Below are 17,451 nucleotides of genomic sequence, written 5' to 3' on the forward strand. Positions count from 1 at the left end.
GTGTCTTAAATATATCACACCACTTCCTTCTTTCCTCCATGGTTTCTATTGAGAAATCTGCACATAGTCTTATCAAGCTTCCTTTGTATGTGATGGATTGCTTTTCTCCTGCTGCTTTCAGGATTCTCTCTTTATCTTTGATGTTTGATAACCTGATTAAGTGTCTTGGCCTAGGCCTATTCAGATCTATTCTGTTTGGGGTATGCTGCACTTCTTGGATCCATGATTTTATGTCTTTCATAAGAACTGGGAAATTTTCATTGATTATTTCCTCTATTATTGCCTCTGCCCCCTTTCCCTTCTCTTCGCCTTCTGGGACACTGATGACACGTACATTTCTGCTTTTAGTTTTGTCCTTAAGTTCCTGGAGACATTGCTCATATTTTTCCATTCTTTTCTATCTGTTCTTTTGTGTGTAGGCTTTCAGGTGCCTTGTTCTCCAGTTCCTGAGTGTTTTCTTCTGCCTCTTGAGATCTGCTGTTGTATGTTTCCTTTGTGTCTTTCACGTCTTGTGTTGTGGCTTTCATTTCTATAGATTCTGCCAGTTGTTTTTTTGAACTTTCAATTTCTGCCTTATGTGTGCCCAGTATTTTCTTTATGGCCTTTTTCTCTTTTGCCATATCTTCCCTAAACTTTTTCAATTGACTTAGTATTAGTTGTTTAAATTCTTGTATTTCAATTGAAGTGTAAGTTTGTTCCTTTGGGCCATAACTTTGTTTTTCTTAGTGTAGGTTGTAGGGTTCTGTCGTCTAGGCATGGTTTCCTTGGTTACCCCAATCAGGTTTTCCCAGACCAAAATGGGCTCCAGTCCCAGAAGGAAGAACTATTCAGTATCTGGTTTCCCTGAGGGTGTCTTAGAAAATTGGTACACCCTGTAAGGACTCAGATCACTGTGCTTTTTTGCCCAGCAGGTGGCGCCTGCCAGCCTGTAACTCCAGACTGGTGTAAGGAGGTGTGGCCTGTGGCTGTTTTCCCCCAGGCTCTGAGGTCTGGTTCTGAATGGAAATCGGGTAGTAGAGCTGGGCCCCACCTCTTTCCTCTTAGGGAAGATAGACCCCCTAGGGAAAGGTCATTAGCATTTGAATGGACTCTCTCTGCCTGTGCTATTTCCACCCTTGTCTGGGTCAGAGCACTGGGAACTGAAAATGGCTGAGGCTTTCTCCATTGAGCCAAAACAGAGACAGAAAGCCCCTTTCAGGGCCAGTCCACAGCCACCCTCCGCCTCTCCAAGGTCAGCCATCACCCAAAGCCTCTGTCTGCTTATTGGGGATTCGTAGCTTGTATTGAGCAGTCATTTGTTAATTAACACCCCAGTTGGAGCTCAGCTGAGCTGTATCAACTTGCTCGGAGAAAGCTGCTCTCTAGCACCATTAGGCTTTGCAGCTTGGGCTGTGGGGGTAGGGGCTCCCGGCTTGGATCCACAGTTTTTACTGACAGATTTTATGCTGTGATCTTGGGCCTTCCTCTCAATTCAGATTGGTGTATGATGAGTAGACGGTCACATTTCCCCCTGCAGTTATTCCAGATTATTTACTAGTTGTTCCTGGTTGTTTATTAGTTGTTCCAGGGGAACAAACTAGCTTCCACACCTCTCTATGCTGCCATCTTAGATCCTAACTCTTCCCCGAAAAATTTTGCCATCAGTGACAGAGAACAAGGTATAAGGGCTGAAAGAGTAACGCAAATATGAAACCTCACCTCCAGAGGCTCCTGAAAGCTCACAGATACAGCCCTGAAAACAAGCAAAGCAAAGACTCCCACCCCAAAGAGAGAACAACAAACAGCAACTGCCAGCACAGCTGGAGAGGTGATCTCTTTAAACTCAGGGCCCTATGTTCGTTTTTGTTTCAGTTTTTTTTAAAAAAGTTTTTTATTGAAATATAATATACTTACAGAAAACTACATGTGCATGAATTTATTTGGTAATTTGGGGAACTGAAATTGGCCTCCATGCTCATATTCCATCACAATGCTGGGAAAAGACTGACAATATAAATGAAGAAATAACTTTCTTTGACAGTGATTCATTCAGACACATATAATAGCTGTAAGATGGGTGTGATATAATAGCATAGGTTCCTTCCCTTGCAAACCTTTTTCTAGAAGACAGAAAGCACCAGCACTTCTTTGAGGGTTGGCACAAATTCTGTAGCTGGTGGCCAGGGTTGGGGCAATTTCCAGGTTCCAAGAGTCTCACGGAATCTGGGATGCCCTGAAAAGTCACGGTGAAGGGATGTCACAGTGAGGTTCCCCCTTCCTGATCTGCCTCTACAAAGAGGGTTGAACAATAAAGGATTTAGGATAATTGCACAGTAGACATTGATTTAGCACAGTAGACATACCTTTGACTATAAAAACTGTTCACATAGCAAAGCAGATTTTTCTTCTTTTTACTCTAATTCTAGCTCATTTGAATTTTGTGGCCCAATCAGGATCTATATTTTTGGCTAAGACTTTAAGAAAACAGCTGTGTTCTTAAAAAATCAGGCAGCACTCTGGTGAATAAAACTAGACAGGGTACCTAATGTTTCCTAGCTGCTTACACACTCATGTTCTATAAAATTTTAGTTTTTAATGTATTTTGGCTTGGTAATAGGAGTTTATTTCCATGTCATTATTTATGTTTCCAGTTTTAAAATGTATGTCTAATTAAAACTTTAGCAATTATCATGAAATAGATATCCATGACATTATATTGTATTAAACTCTTCTGTATTTAAGGATGTTTGGGAGAAGACTGGTGAGAATGCTAACAAATCATACATCTTCTCTATTGTGTCACTGCTCTTAGCCAGGGCTCTTAGTCATGGGAAAAACTATGTAGACTCAATAACTCGACAAATGATTTTACCAAATTATGAGAATGAGGCATCGTTACTTCTTAGCAGGCTCTCATTCTCATCATGTGTTATTACTTCTAAGGGTCTACATTTTACAGAAAAAAAATTACAGTTGTCCAGATCTCTACTGGGTAAAGATCCCCCAGACTTGTGGGAAGGAAAGGAAGTATAGACATTGCTGGGGTTCTTGAGAAAAGGGTCCTGAGAAGTGGGCTGAGCATGACAGATAGCCCAGGTAGGTGTGACGGTTATGATGGCAGAGGGGCTCTGAGCCCAAGTCTCCTGGGAAGAGCCTGGGGAAACAGCAGGATCCTAGAGTAAAGGAGGCCACTTGCTGTACATCTCAGTGGCTGGGCTTGAGCAGCCTCGCTGAGCTTCTGGAAACCCAGAGGGTACAGGCCCAGGAGCTCCAATGTCCTACATGCCCCAAGAGCAGATTAGCCTGAAAATGCTTCATGGTAGGGAGTGAGGGAGCACCCAGCAGCAACCACACGCACCAGTCACCAGCCCCCTGACCCAGATGGGAATGAGGATGTCTTAGCAGGTGCCAGCATGGATGGATAAAGATGACTGAGGAACAAAGTCTTTCACTACTTAAAGTCTCCCTCACCCCACACTTAGCCCCAGGAAAAGGTTGGGGGAACCCCAAACTGACTGAGATTAATTTCTACCACCTGGTGAAATGGGGTTTGTGATAGAAATTACATTCACTTTTTGAAACATAAAGAAAACTATGTTTCTTGCAAATTAACATAGGTACAACTATATGAGTACCTACTATATGAGTACCTACTATATGAGTAACTATCATTGCTATTTTCTTCATGGTTTTGTTATAAATGAAAGATGAACAACGAATTTGGGTAGAGTAACACTATGTGCAAAAGAAACTGTTGCCACTTGGGGCGTTTGTCAATCACAAATCTTCTTTCCTGTCTTTGAATTCAGAAAGCACAAGGAGCTTGCCACAAGTACAGTCAAATGACTGTAGCATTTTCTGAGTGAAACCTCAAAAATCCAAGTTAGTAGATTTTTTTTGGTTTATGAGTTTTTTGATTGTTCATTCTTGGTGATCTGAATAAAAGGTCATCACTGGTGTTGAGAACACTTTGCTGGTGAGAGCTAAGGAGTTGTCTGGACAAGAATGGAGGAGGGACCCCACTCCAACAGCCAGCTGTACAAAGAAGTGGCTCAGAAGCTCCATGATGACCTCCAGCAGTCTTGCAATGACAATGCCAGGAGAGGAGGAGGGGAGTGGGAACGGTTGTGAGGAACAAGGAAGGTTAGAGCCCTCGGGAAAGCAGCTGGAACTCCCAGAAGCTGGGGATGTGAGCAGTAGACCAGAAGCCAAGGAGCCAAGATCCCCTGAATAAAGCTGTAGGCTGAAGGCTCACTGCCTCATGGGGGCCAGTGATGACCCAGCTGGAGGGAAAGGGCTGTGGGTGGGCATGGAGCACAGCTGACCCTGGGATAATCCCAGTGGCCCTGGTTCAAGGATCTCCAGTCTTGACTCACTGTCCCATGATGCACTGGGCATTCCCCAGGGCTTCTCGGAGCATAGCCAGGACAAGGGCAATTGGGGAGGGCTGGAGAAGCCTGTGGAGGAAAAGAAGGGAAGATGGTGACCAAATGGGGAGGGGAAGTTGCCCTTCCACTAGGGAACCTCAGCCTTGCTACACACTGCCAAATAGGCAGAGTCCATGCCCCATGCTACCGCAGACCCCTAGCAATGTTTATTGGGAAGGTCTGAGATCATCTAAAATTTACCGATATGGGTACTTAGGCAGGTCCACTCCCCTATACCTCCCCCCACCAGACATTTGTGCTTTAAGCCTCAGTTCGTACTGAGGATGGAAATCCCACTCAACAAAGGTTTATCAACTTGCTTCCTTCCAGTGGAATTCCGAGCAGGAGGGAACTGAATCGTAGGAGGGGAGGCGAATCTTCACTGTGCACCTGAAATCCTGCCACTGCCCTTGCCTTACCCCAGCCTCTCTGACCTCTTCTTTTGAAGGCCTCCATGACCTCAGCTCAGAATGTGACGATGCGGTGGCCTCGGGCTCTCAGGGCCCACAGTGAATCTGGTTTGCTTTCATGGGGCCACTCAGCTATGAACTGGGTCCCTCCCATCCTCAGGATGCACCAATCTGAGATCCAGAAGTGCAGGAAGACTGAGAGACTGGTGCTGAGGTCAATAGCCCGGGACGGAGCCTACCTGAACCGGAGCTGAATCAGCCATAGGGCATGGGGTAGGATGAAGGCTGAGTCCCCTGGCTCCCTTCATCAGCTTTCTGGGTATAGAAGGTGGCCTGGAAGTGAGGACTTGGATATTCTCAGGCACTGAGGGCATCGATGCCAGCAGGACTGAGCACCAGGGCCTGAAGGATGTCAGAGAGGGAGATCACGCCCAGGAGATGCTGGCTCTCGTCCACGAGCACCAGCCGGTGTACCTGTGGTCCAGAAGGCTCAGTGAGGGGCAAAGCCATGGGGCACTCAAGGAGTTTGGCACAAAAAATCAGGGGAGACAATCTGACATAGCTAGGGGAGCAAAAGTGTGTCTCCTAGGATCCAGTTAAGATGGCTCTGACCACTCTTGGGGGCCTCCCCAGCTGGCTATGGCCCTTGGCACAAGGGCCCCACAAACAGGACCAGATGAAGACCACTAAGGACATCAAGAACTTGGCCCTGAAAGGGGAGGACAGGGCAAGACCCGAGGCACAGGGATGGCAGGAGCTGCTCGTATGTGTTGATGCCTGGCTGGAGGGGCACTGGTCATGGGTACCTGCTCCCGAGCAATCCTGTCGATGACTTCCCCCAAGTGCTCGTGGGGCTGGCAGGAAAGGACCCCCTCCAGACACACTGTCCTCTGCTTCAGTGCTTCTCCCACACTCATGTCTAGGTGGTTGTAGGTTTTCTGGGCAGCCAGGTGCTGGGGCAGGGGGAGAAGGGCCGCTCCGTGTCACCCACGGCCCAGCCTCCAGCCCCAGATATCACCCCCTGCACACTTGCAAAGGTTCCCCAATCCTCACACCCGCAGCCTCCCTCGGGCACTCCCACCTCCCCTCCATTCCCCTCAACACTTACGATCACATCGAAGCGGGAGTAGAGGCCCACGACCTGACCTGCCGGGAGTGGCGAGGTGGGGGTGGAGTGAGAGGAAAAGGAGGCTCAGATCAGAACCCGGAAGCGGTGAGGAGGGCCTGGGGCAGGCTTTTGGAATTGAGTCAACAGTCCCCGCAACTCCCAGGTGACCAGCTTTCAAATGGAGACATCAGGCTGTCCGTTACCTGGACCCACAGATCAAAGCCAGCACCCCCGAGGGGGACAAGCTGGCACTCTGCCTCCTGACGTGACGTGCTATAAAGTGCAGGGCCTCGCCTCTGAAATGTTCTAGCCCCAGATGAGTAGCCTGAATCTGACCAAGCCTTTCAATTTAATTTCCAGTTTATAAGAAACACAGGAATAGAAGGAAAAGGTAAAGGTCACCTCTAGAAAGCAGACAAATCACAGAGTTGGGGCATTCTATAGAACATTGACCCAGCCTCTTTAATTCATCAATGTCATGAAAATTATGAGGAGGAGGAATGGAGGAACTGTTCTAGATTAAAAGAGATTTAAGGGACAAAAGAACCAGATCCAAAGTATAAATTTTGATTGGATCCTGGTCTGAGCAAACAGCTGTAAAAAATTAAAATTCTTGGGAAATAAAAAATGGGGCAAAACGAATGATTGGATATTAGATAATATTAATAAATAATTCATGGTTTTGTTAGATGATGTAAGAAATGTATGTACTTTAAGAGATGCAGGCTCAAGTATTTAGGGGTGAGATGACATGATGTCTGTAATTTACTTTAGATTTTAAAAATTGAACTGATGCTGGCAATGTGTTAAGACTAGTTAGTCCAGGCATTGGGTTTGTGCAGTTCATTGTACAATTTCCTCTACCATGTTCATTTATTTGAAAATTTTCATAATCAAACATAAATTTAGAAACTTCTTGATATCCAGCATCGTTAGGATGGTTATAACACTGAAATATTTTGCTGTCATAGTTCTATCAAAGAAAGGATCTCATAGTCCCTCCAGCCCTTTTTCAAAACAGGAAATTGTGCTCTAGCTGGGGCACAAGGTACCGCGGTCCACTTTAGGATGAACTAAAACTAAAAACCTTGTCTCCTGTAGTTTCCCCACAGCAGGCTCATTTTATTGCACATAACCTTTTAAGTCACCCCATGAAGTCAGGATGGGCATTAAGATTCTCACTTCACAAATGAGGAAACTGAGGCACAGGGAGGCCAAGTAACCAGTCCACAGCTCAAACCAAGCAGACTTGTGACCCCAACCCCAGCTCTCTCCACTACACTCTGGGCCCCGCAAGCTCACGTCATGGAGATCCATGACCCCGGCCCCAGCCCTTGTTCTCCCCACCAGAGCCTTCCTTGCCCTGGCCAGAGCCTCTCCATCGTCCGGGGGCTGGTACCAGATTCGTTGAGCACAGGCAGTGCAGACACACGACGGTCCACAAAGATGTCCAGAGCGGTCAGGATGGGGGCTGTTTCCAGCACCACGGCCAAGTCTCGGAACGTGCCGATGCCCAAATCTTGGATGGTGCGGGAGAGGAAGGAGGGCTGGGGCAGCAGGGCACCCTGCTTGGGGTTGGGGAGAAGATGACGATCAGGAGTTGAGCAGCCCCCACAGGGCTCCCAGCTCCTCCCTCCCCAATCCCTCGGGCTGGAGGACTTCTCAGTGCTACGTGTCCCTCCCCACCCCTGAAGCCAGGCTCACAAAGATGTGCAGGAACTTGAGCAGCCGCTTGTGCGTGAGGATATGGAGCACGGTGCCTGAGACTGGGTCCAGGACGGGCAGGCGATGAATCCGGTTCTTGATGAGGGCGTACACTGCTTCAAACAGGCTGCAGGGGGTGGGAGCAGTGAGCCTGGGGTCAGCCTGGGAGAATCACCTCCATTCCTCCCCCTAAAAGAGAGGGCAGGGCCCCAAAGCTTCCCTATCTGCCTCCTAGGATGAGAAGGTGAGTTCTGAGCTCAGTGGAGTCTGGGTGCCTACCTGTCACTGGGAGAGATGGAGACCAGAGGCTTGAAGCAGCTTTGAAGGTAGATCTCTGCAGGAAAAGTGGAGTCAGGCCAAGAGAGCTGACCCCCCACCCCACCCCGTGGCCCCCAGATGGCTCCCCTTCCCTCAGGCACCCTGAGGCTCCTGTCACCCTTCCCCTCTCCCTCCAGGAAATCCCCGCTGCCCTCCCTCGAGCTCTTCCTCACCCACACCCCCTCGGCCCCTTTCTGGGTCCCCTCTCCCTGCTCACCCCTCCAAGTCTCAATCTTATGTTCTTCAATCTCATAGATCTGGACCTAGAGACATGGACAGGACTCCTGGAAGTCAGACGTGGGCCCCTCGGACACCAGGCTCCTTCAGGGCTCCCCCCGCCCCACTCACCCTGGGGTGCCCCAGGCCTCCAGCCCACTCCTCACCAGGGGTGACCTATAATAGCGATGCAGCACCAGGATGAAGTCCGTGATGGTCAGCATCCCTGCGGGTTGGGAGGGGCAGGCACACGGGCGAAGGTCAGCCTGGGGCCTTTCAGTGGGGGGCAGGTGGAGGGGCTGCCACCCCCTGCCCCTCACGCCACCAGGGCCCTAGTGCTGAGAAGCAGTGGAAGGGACAGAAGAGAAGAGCATGGAGCCCTTCCCGTGCCTAAGAGCTGGGGTTCTCCCTTTTATGCTTTCCCCTCTAATCTCTCTCCTTTCCCCTTCCCCTTTTCTGTTCTCCTAATGTTTCCCTCCTCCTTTTCTCTTTTCCCTCTAACATCTATGGCATGGGACCATAGGGTAGCAGAGTGGAGGGGACCAGCTGCTCACAACTCTTCGATGGGCAGGGAAATCGAGCCCCAAGATCTCCCCACTGGCTAACCCGAGACCTGGGACTGGACGTCCCCCCACCACTGGCCCCTGGCTTGGTGTAGCCTGAAGCACAACAGAGTTTGGTCCCAGAACTGCCCCAGAACCCTCCATCCCATCCCCTCCCACCCCCACCTCCCCAGCCCCTTCTCACCCACAAAGCTCTGCTTCTTGCTGTCCCACAGAGGCGCCGCCCGCAAGCCATTGGCCACCAGGGCAAAGAAGGCCTTCTTGATCTGGCGGCGAGGGGAGAGTGACGGAGGCCACTGCCCTCCTCGCTCACTGCCCTCAGTGGGCACCCACGTGGCTGCCTGCTGTCCCCTCTGCCCTCCTCAACTCGAGACTGCCCACCTCTCTCATGTCACGGTCATTGTCAGGCACACTGTCACCAGAGGCAGTGAAGGCCCCCGACCAGCACAGCAGGATGTAGGAAACTCTTAAGTCAGTGCTTTCCACTTGTAAACCACATGTACAGTCTTTATAATTTTTTCTACTCCAAGTACTATAGGTACAATTATTTGCATGATCTTTATATATTGACACAATTACGTACTATGTTTCTCTAAATAAACTTTAAATGAACTCGTTGCGGGCCTCGTTCTAAGCAATAAGATCTATACAGGCTGTTTGCATTGTTTCTAATACATGTTAAAATAAAAAAAGAACTACTAAAACAAACATGTTTGTTCAGGTACCACTAGAATCAAACCAGGTACTGTGGTACCTGCTTTGGGAAACACCTTCCTGCAATAAATGATGACACCAGTAGAATCATAGATATTTGTAGCTTGCCTTAGTGGAAGAGCAGGGACCAGAGCTCCTCCTATTTTCTGTTATCAAGTGTCCGCTAGTCCTTGTCCTAAGTGACCCTGCAATGCCTCACACTCAGTTCACGTGCCTTCCAGCCCCTTACATGGGTTGTGCCAACAATGCTCTGAAATAAGGAGGGCAGAGCAGCCATTCCCGTCCCCATTTTAGAGGCGAGGGAGGTAAAGCGACCCACCCACAGTCCCACAGATAGTAGGTGGCAGAGGTGGGGTGACAATCAGAGTGGACACCCTCCCTCCCTGCCCTGCTCCCCATGGTGCTGAGAAGGGGTTCCTGGAGGGGACTGGCAGAGGGACCTGGCTTGGCTGGGTGTCCTGGAGGGTGTAGGCACCATGATAATGGGGACTGGGCTCAGGCGGGGCAGAGCTACATCCTCACCTGCAGCGTGGTGTCGAAGATGACCAGCTTGGAGCTCGTCGCCATGGCATCGTAGCAGGTATGCTCCTGCATGAAGTGCATGTAGACCTGGGCCCCCGGCTTCTGCAGTTCATCGTCCCAGCCCAGCCTGGGCAACAGGGCCTGCGGGGATGGGCATGGGGCAGGCCTCTCTTCCTCCAGGCCTTCGAGCTCATGCCGCCAAGCAGCTGGAGCTGGAATCTCTAGGCCCAGATCCAGATCATCTGTGCTGGAAGCTGCAGCCAAAGCTGCACAGTCAGTGGGGAGGAAGTCCCCCCCTGTTTGTGGGGTGCCTGTTGCTGCCAACGGAGGAGCTTGGGCCAAGGGTGTGGCCTTGGGGAATGTGGCATCTGACCTGGTGGACTCAGCAGCTGGCCTGGAAGGGGGACCTGTTGGAGAATGGGGATGGTAACTCCAGATCTTCCAAAGTACTTTCTCGTCTGCTGTCTCAGTTGATCTTCAAGCAGTCTTGGGAAACCTAGATGCTGTGGCCCCCATTTTGCAGGTGAGAAAGCCAAGGCTCAGCTCAGAGAGTCCCAGAGCAAGACAGGGGCTCTGTCCCCTCTTTCTGAGTTGGCCACTCTGGGCCTCGGCTCTGCAATGCAGTTGTCTACTCCCACATGGAGAGACTGAAGGTACAAGATGAAGGCTGGGTCCAACCCTGTCTTGCAGAGGGATCCAGGGCAGTGCCCCCACCCCAGGCCCTGGGACTTCCCACTGACCCTTGTCCCATCTCCCCAGTACCGGCCTTGGTCTCACCTTCCCCCAGGCGTGGTGGCTCCCCTTCCTCCACAGACTCCTGCCTTGTCCATCCCGAGGCCTTGGCCCCCCATTTCCCATGGATGCTTTCTGAGCTGGTGGTCATGGATGGGGATGGCCATGAGGTGCTATCCCCTTGCTCTAGGAAGTCCATCTCTGGAAGGGGGAATGGGGCCTCTTTGATTAGTAGGGAGTGATACAACAGAATCAATAAAAATGTTATTAACAATAGTATTTAATATTTGCAAGCTTCCAATATTTTATCCAAAACATTTTCTTCAAACCTCATAGCAGGTCTATAAGGAGGACATTATTATCATCTCTGCTTTACCAGTGAGGGAGCTGAGGTTCAGAGAAGTTAAGCAATTTGCCACAAACCACACAGCTAGTAAGTGGCAAAGTCAGGACTAGAGTCCAAGTCTTTAGACCCCAGAGTCTTACCCCTGCCCTCACTTCTTCTCCTGAAAAAAGGAAAGAAAAGGAGAGGGGAACAACAACTGGGGAAAAGAGGAAGAGGAAACAAAGAGGAAGAAAGAAGGAAAAGGAGAGGAAGACAAAGGCCCAGCTATTGGGATGGGGGAAATTGAGGTCCCAGAAAGATTGGGGACAAAGAAAGTGGGAGAAGTTAAAGCCATGGGGAAGGGGGCAGCCCCACCTACCTTGATGCTCAGGTCCCCCCACGCTGCTCCAGGATGGGTTCTGTGGCGAGCAGGGGTGAGAAAAATGCCTTAAGTTCCCAAGCCACAGGTTCTTCTTTCCTACACACACGGACACACACACTCACACATTCACACACACACAAACCTATATACACACGAACACGTCAACACACACAGCCATATACACATACTTATACACACACACAAACACAAGTACCCAACCACTCCCAGACACACACAGAAGCACACTCACATACAAGCAAAATATACACCCAGACACCCACATGCCCATCTAGATAGAGAAAATCCAGCCCAAACACACACCAACACACAGACACAGACACCACACACACACACACACACAGACGGTGTGCTCTCAAGCCTCCGGCCTCAGCTGTCCCCGCTCCTGGGCCCCTGGGATCCCGGTACCCTGCGCAGCACGCGCTCCAGCTGGAGCTCCAGCTCCGGCTCCATGCACCAGCTCCGACCCGCGGAGAACAAGTGCGCACACGGCGGGGCCGCGCTATTCTGGGCCGGCGCCTGGCACCCTGCCCTCCCGGGATCGGTTTCCTGCTGATTGGATGTCAGGCCACGGATAGGGAGGGGTCCACCTGCTCAGCTGCTCCAGCCAGCAGCCGGGGGGAGGGGGAGGGGGAGGGAGAGGGTCAGCGCGGGATGGGGGAGAGGGGAGGGAAGGGGTGCACCTGGGCATCTAGATGCGGGGCACGTAGCTGCCTCCTGGGTCTCTGGGGACAGGTTAGGAGAGACCCAAATGGGGGGTGGGGGGGGGCGCTTGGGGCATTGTGGGGACTTGGGGGCTGGGGGCAGGTAGGCTCTCAAGGTCCTAGGTTCCTATCGGAGGTCTCTCTCATCTTTGTCAGTTTCCGAAGGAGGGAGAGTAAGGCGGTGGAGCTTAACTTTCTTCCTTGAATACACTCCATTAGAGATGGTGCTAAGAGCTAGAAAGGGCAAGCTGCTGCGGCTTGGATGCTGTGGATAGGGCGAGGGGTTTGTGGGTGGTCCCGTGAAAACAGCCAATGTATGTCCAGATGTTCCCAATTGAGTCCCAGGAGCCTGTCCCCCCTCTCTGGAGGAGGAGGTGGCCCCCCGGGGAGCTGGGGGGGGGGGGAGCTGGGGGAGGGTGTTCAGGCCGGGGGTTGGGTTAAGCTGTGAGGGTCCCCTGGAAGGTGTGGGGTGGGCTTGAGGGCTCCAGGCCTGTGCTCATCCACCTGTGGTTGGAAGGCAGGCCCCTCCATTCCACTGTGCACGCTCTCCCTACAACTTCTGGTGCCAACAGGAACCCAGCCGGCTCTGGTGGCCGCCCACCCCCCTTCCTTGGCATTCCTGGAGCCTGAGTCAATGTCCAAATTGGGAATGCTGACCCAGCTGCTCCTGCTCACTTCCCCCTGCCCCTCCCTTCCTCTCCTTCTCCCAGCCTCTTCCATCCCAGGCCCTGGCCCTGGAGTGAACACTCGGAAGTGGATTACTGCCTTTTAAACAGAATTTACTAAATGTACTTCCCATCATTTTTCTCAAAGGACCTGCACTGGCAGCGGGGAGGGTGTAGGAGAACAGAGCAGGGCAGGGACTGTGTTTTTGCCTGTTTGTCTTGGACAGGACAGGGGGTGAGTGTAGCTCTTCTTCTACTTTCCCAATTGACCTTCTGGATATTCCTATGGCCTATCCCCGCTCTGGTCCCAAATGATGGAACTTCTAAGGCACAACTAATGGGAGCACCTCAAATAGTGAAAAGATCAAGTGGACCATCCCTGGCAGTGTGCAATGCAAAGGCCAGAGAGCCTCCACCTCCTGACTCCTCCCCGCTCCTCTCTGCTCAGGTCCACCTTTACAGAGAAGCCAGACACAAAACTGTCTCACCTTGCACCATTGTTTTCTCCTGGAATACTCCCTCCTCCCCTCCCACCTCAGACGTGTTCCACCCTGCAGTGCCAGTCGCAGGGCCCCTCTTCCAGGAGGTTTTCCCGGATTGCACCATCTCACTGCATGTCCTGTGTGCACATCTACTGTAGACTGGGCTGACATTTAGGTAACTGTTTCCCATGTCAATATCTTTAATTTCCAGTTAAACTGTGGACACCTTGAAGACCAAAATACATTTGCTGGGTTGTAAAAAGCTTGTGGATTTGGGGGTCAGGCAGACCTGATTAAATTCCATGCTCTGCAGTAAGACCTTGGAAAGCATTGCTTTTCTTCTTTTTTTCTGAGTCTGTTTCCATGCACGTAAAATGGGGATAAAAATGTACAGTATCAGAGACTGCCAGTTGCCTCCCAATATCTACTTTTTTCTTCTTCCTTTAGTAATAGAATCACCTGAATTTTAGCTGACATGACTGTTCATAATACAGACATACTCCTAGCCTTCCTTGGTGCAGCTAAATATGGCCTTGTAACTAAGTTTTGTCCAATGAGAAATGAGTAGAAGTGACATGAGTGACTTCCAGGTCAGGCCTTCAAGAAAAGAGGCTTGAGTTACCTTTTTCCTTTTCCCCTTCTGCTGGCTGGAATGTCAATGGAATGGCAGGAGCTAGAGCAGCCATCTTGTACCCAGGATGGAAGATGTTTGTAGAGGGTTGCAGAGTCAGCCTACCAGCCTTACTCTGCCTATGTGCAGACTATTAGGTGAGAGAGAACTAAATTTTCTCATTTAAGCCATTTTTTAAATTGAGTCCTTGTTACAGCAACCAAAAAAATTATTATTGTTACAAATTATTATTGTAAATAATACAGAATTTTGGTATCTGTAAGTGGCATTGCATTAAAATCCTGAAACAAGTTGGCATTGTCTTAGAGATTGGACAACAGAGAGCCAGAATAAATATTGCAGGTTGGTAAACTGGTGACCCTTGTTATGTTACAGCAAAATTTGATAAGTCTGTCATCTGCAATGCCTTAGAAGGTAGATCAGATGCTGACAGAGCCTTGACTCAGGGAAACTGGTTGGAAAAACACAGACTGTTGGTGTGTTGGCTGCTTCTTGCTGCTACTAGCAAAGTCCTATGAGAGAGGTGCACTCAGGCTAGTAATAAGAGGTGATTCAGAAAAGGAAGCCTTAGCAAAGGCTGCACCTGTGGTCCCCAGACTTTCTCAAGCACATGCTGTTCGGCAGACAGTGGGAGCCAGCCCAATGGGCAGAAATCAGAATAAGGGAGCTCCTTTCACAGCCAAGTGTATATTTTCGGATGGCCTCAAGGTTTGAGAGGGAGGAGAATAGGAAGAACACCAAGTCCAGAATATTCAAGTATAAAAATAATGTCTGCACAAAACCGTAGGCTGTAGTTACTCAAACGTGGAAATGATCAGAAGCTTTCTTGTCCGGCGCTTTCTCCGCCCCGCCTCGAGTCCTCGGTCGGCCGGCGATGGGGACCAGAGAGATAAGGGGAGAGAGGGTGCGGACAATGTCTTACCCGACGCACTCGTGATCACTCTGGACTCGCAGCAGTGAAGCATGTAGGCTTTTAATGGAACTAGGCAATCATCCTCTTTACAGGTTCCGCCCGGGGCAAGACGCCTCGGGGGAGAACAACCTCGATGCGGCCGTCAGGCGCGGCTCCTTGTGGGCTGTCTCCCCGAGCTCTGCCCGGGAACTTTCTTATAAACCTTACGTATATCCAATGGGCAAACGCCACGCATACAAGCATGATTGGTGAATACAGAGGGTTGTCACATACATCACAAAGCGGAAGCAGGATGTGGGCGCCATCTTTGCACCACTCGATGGGCGGGGGGAACTCAAGGGCAGGCTGCAGCTTAACAACTAGGCCAAATCCGGAAGGTGGCTGCTCACACTTTCTAAGATTTTGAGGGCATTGTGTGGATAAAGAAACCATAAACCTGATCAGCAAGGCTTGGTTTGACAACCCGCACCCACCCACCCACCCAATACCTCCAGCTTTCCTGAATCTGTACCAGCAGGAAGAGCACTGTAAAAACTGTAAGGCCACAAGGTCATGTTCAATGCAGCCAAGAGGATATTGGATAAGAAAAATCCTCCCAGGAGGCGAAACCAGAAGCCACGTGGGAAAGTAGAAAGGGGAGAGCCTCCAAGAGAACAGAACCAGGTGTGGCCGGCTGAGCCGACCGAGCCAATTCCTGCCCAGCTGGATTTAGTAATTGTTAAGAGCCCAGAAACTGCCAGGTGTCTGCCATTCTTTCCTGTTCCTAGTGGATGTTTTAATCGTACCCCTCCTGTTCCTACTGCACGGTTTTTTGTGGGAGGGGCAGATTGCGTCCCTCTGGGTTTCTAGGTGGCCAGCCTACGAGGAGCCCCATGTGTACGTGGGAGAAAGAACTGCCTGCCCTCAGGGATCCTGGACCCTGAGCAGGGTGCCGTATCTAGATGACATTTTTTTAAAAATATGATTTTATTGAGGTATATTTACATACCCTACAATCATCCACAGTGTACAGTTATTCACAGTACCACCATATAGTTGTGCACTCATCACCAGAGTCAATTTTTGAACATTTTCCTTATTCCAAAAGAAATAAAAATAAAAGTAAAAAAGAACACCTAAAACATTCCACCACCCCCCATCCCACCCTATTTTTCATTTAGTTTTTGTTCCCATTTTTCTACTCATTTGTCCATTCTCTGGGTAAAGGGAGTGTGAGCCACCCCTAGATGACATTTTGACTTGCCTCCTTTGAGGGGGTTGTGAATGTGTTCTTTGAGGAGTGAGGGAGCTGTGGCCAGACATGTAGGCTCTGGCAGAACAATATCTATTCTCCTCTCTTCTACTAGTAAATCCCTACAATTTTAGCTGAGTACAAGATTATATTTTCTGTTTTCCTTTGCAGATAGTATGGCTTAGTGATTTCTGCCAATGAAATTTTTTTTATTGAATTCAGTTTTATTGAGATATATTCACATACCATACAATCATCCATGGTGTACAATCAACTGTTCATAGTATCATCATACAGTTGTGCATTTGAACATTTTCCTTACACTAAAAATAATAAGAATAAAAAATAAAAGTAAAAAAGAACACCCAAATCATCCCCCCATCACACCCTATTTTTCATTTAGTTTTTGTCCCCATTTTTCCACTCATCCATCCATACACTGGATAAAGGGAGTGCGATCCACAAGGTTTTCCCAATCACACTGTCACCCCTTGTAATCTGCCAATGAAATTTGAGAAGCAGTGTTGTATGCAGCTTTAATAGGGTGTCCTCAAAAGGATGGGGCAGGTGTTCCACTTCCTACTGGCTGGAATTACGAGATGATGGTGGGAGCTGGAGCAGCTGTTTGAACCCACAGTGGAAGAGGCAGATTGAAAATCACAGAACCTCCCCAACCCCTGTCCTGGCCTGCCTACCTCTGAGAATCAAACCCAGGGTCTCTGGAGCTCATACCCTGTTCTGGTTTGCTAATGCTGCCATCATGCAAAATACCAGAAATGGATTGGCTTTTATAAAGGGGGTTTATTTGGTTACAAAGTTACAGTCTTAAGGCCATAAAAGTGCCCAAGGTAAGGCATCAACAATAGGGTAACTTCACTGGAGAAAGGCCTTTGGCATCTGGAAACCCTCTGTTAGCTGGGAAGGCACGTGGCTGGCGTCTGCTTGCTCCTAGGTTGCATTTCAAAATGGCATTCCCCAAAATGTTGCTCTTGGGGCATCTGTCCTCTCTTAGCTTCTCTGGAGCAAGGTGTCAGAAAAAGTCTGCTTTCAAAGGCCGTTCTCAGCTGCAGCTACACGTTAGGGGTCCACAACTCCAAGCATCTCGGAGCTAAGCCAGCTAGCGTCTGGGTCTGTGCCAGCGTTTTTAAAGGACTCCAGTGATTTAATTAAAACCTATGCTGAATGGGCAGGGCCACACCTCTATAAAAATTATCCAATAAAAGGTTTCGCCCACAGCTGATTGAATCACATCTCCATGGAAACACTCAGTCAAAGGATTCCAACCTAATCAACACTAATACATCTGCCCCCACAAGACTGCATCAAAGAACATGGCGTTTTGGGGGACATACTACATCCAAACTGGCACATACCCCTAACCATTAAATTTTATGTAAAGCACCAGCG

The 17,451-nt window shown here is 49.6% G+C and overlaps 1 protein-coding gene across 3 annotated transcripts; it reads right to left on the reverse strand.

Moving 5' to 3' along the window:
* Positions 1-1,503: 1,503 nt before the first annotated feature.
* Positions 1,504-11,933, reverse strand: PRKAG3 (protein kinase AMP-activated non-catalytic subunit gamma 3). 3 transcript variants are annotated; one of them, XM_037850316.1, is made up of 15 exons: positions 11,827-11,933; positions 11,398-11,437; positions 10,739-10,894; positions 9,962-10,368; positions 8,910-8,991; positions 8,330-8,388; positions 8,164-8,209; positions 7,908-7,962; positions 7,629-7,755; positions 7,324-7,489; positions 5,925-5,962; positions 5,623-5,769; positions 5,056-5,290; positions 4,356-4,436; positions 1,504-2,268 (listed from the first exon to the last, which is right to left on the reverse strand). In XM_037850316.1, the coding sequence occupies exons 1-13, from the start codon at positions 11,869-11,871 to the stop codon at positions 5,174-5,176; spliced, it is 1,485 nt and encodes a 494-aa protein (XP_037706244.1). In that variant the 5' UTR covers positions 11,872-11,933; the 3' UTR covers positions 1,504-2,268; positions 4,356-4,436; positions 5,056-5,173. The 3 variants fall into 3 exon arrangements, with proteins under 3 accessions (XP_037706244.1, XP_037706245.1, XP_037706243.1); XM_037850317.1 differs by having other exon boundaries at positions 4,305-4,436; XM_037850315.1 differs by having other exon boundaries at positions 1,504-4,436.
* Positions 11,934-17,451: the final 5,518 nt, after the last annotated feature.

The sequence above is a fragment of the Choloepus didactylus genome, chromosome 9 (genome assembly GCF_015220235.1).
Source record: "Choloepus didactylus isolate mChoDid1 chromosome 9, mChoDid1.pri, whole genome shotgun sequence".
Taxonomy (NCBI): domain Eukaryota; kingdom Metazoa; phylum Chordata; class Mammalia; order Pilosa; family Megalonychidae; genus Choloepus; species Choloepus didactylus.

Coding starts and splice junctions, on each gene's coding strand:
- PRKAG3 (XM_037850316.1), bottom strand. CDS start 11,871: ATGGAGCCGGAGCTGGAGCTCCAGCTGGAGCGCGTGCTGCGCAGG. Junction 8,992..9,961: donor TCTTCGACACCACGCTGCAG/GTGAGGATGTAG, acceptor CCTCGCCGCCAG/ATCAAGAAGGCCTTCTTTGC. Junction 5,291..5,622: donor ACAGGATTGCTCGGGAGCAG/GTACCCATGACC, acceptor TCTGGACCACAG/GTACACCGGCTGGTGCTCGT.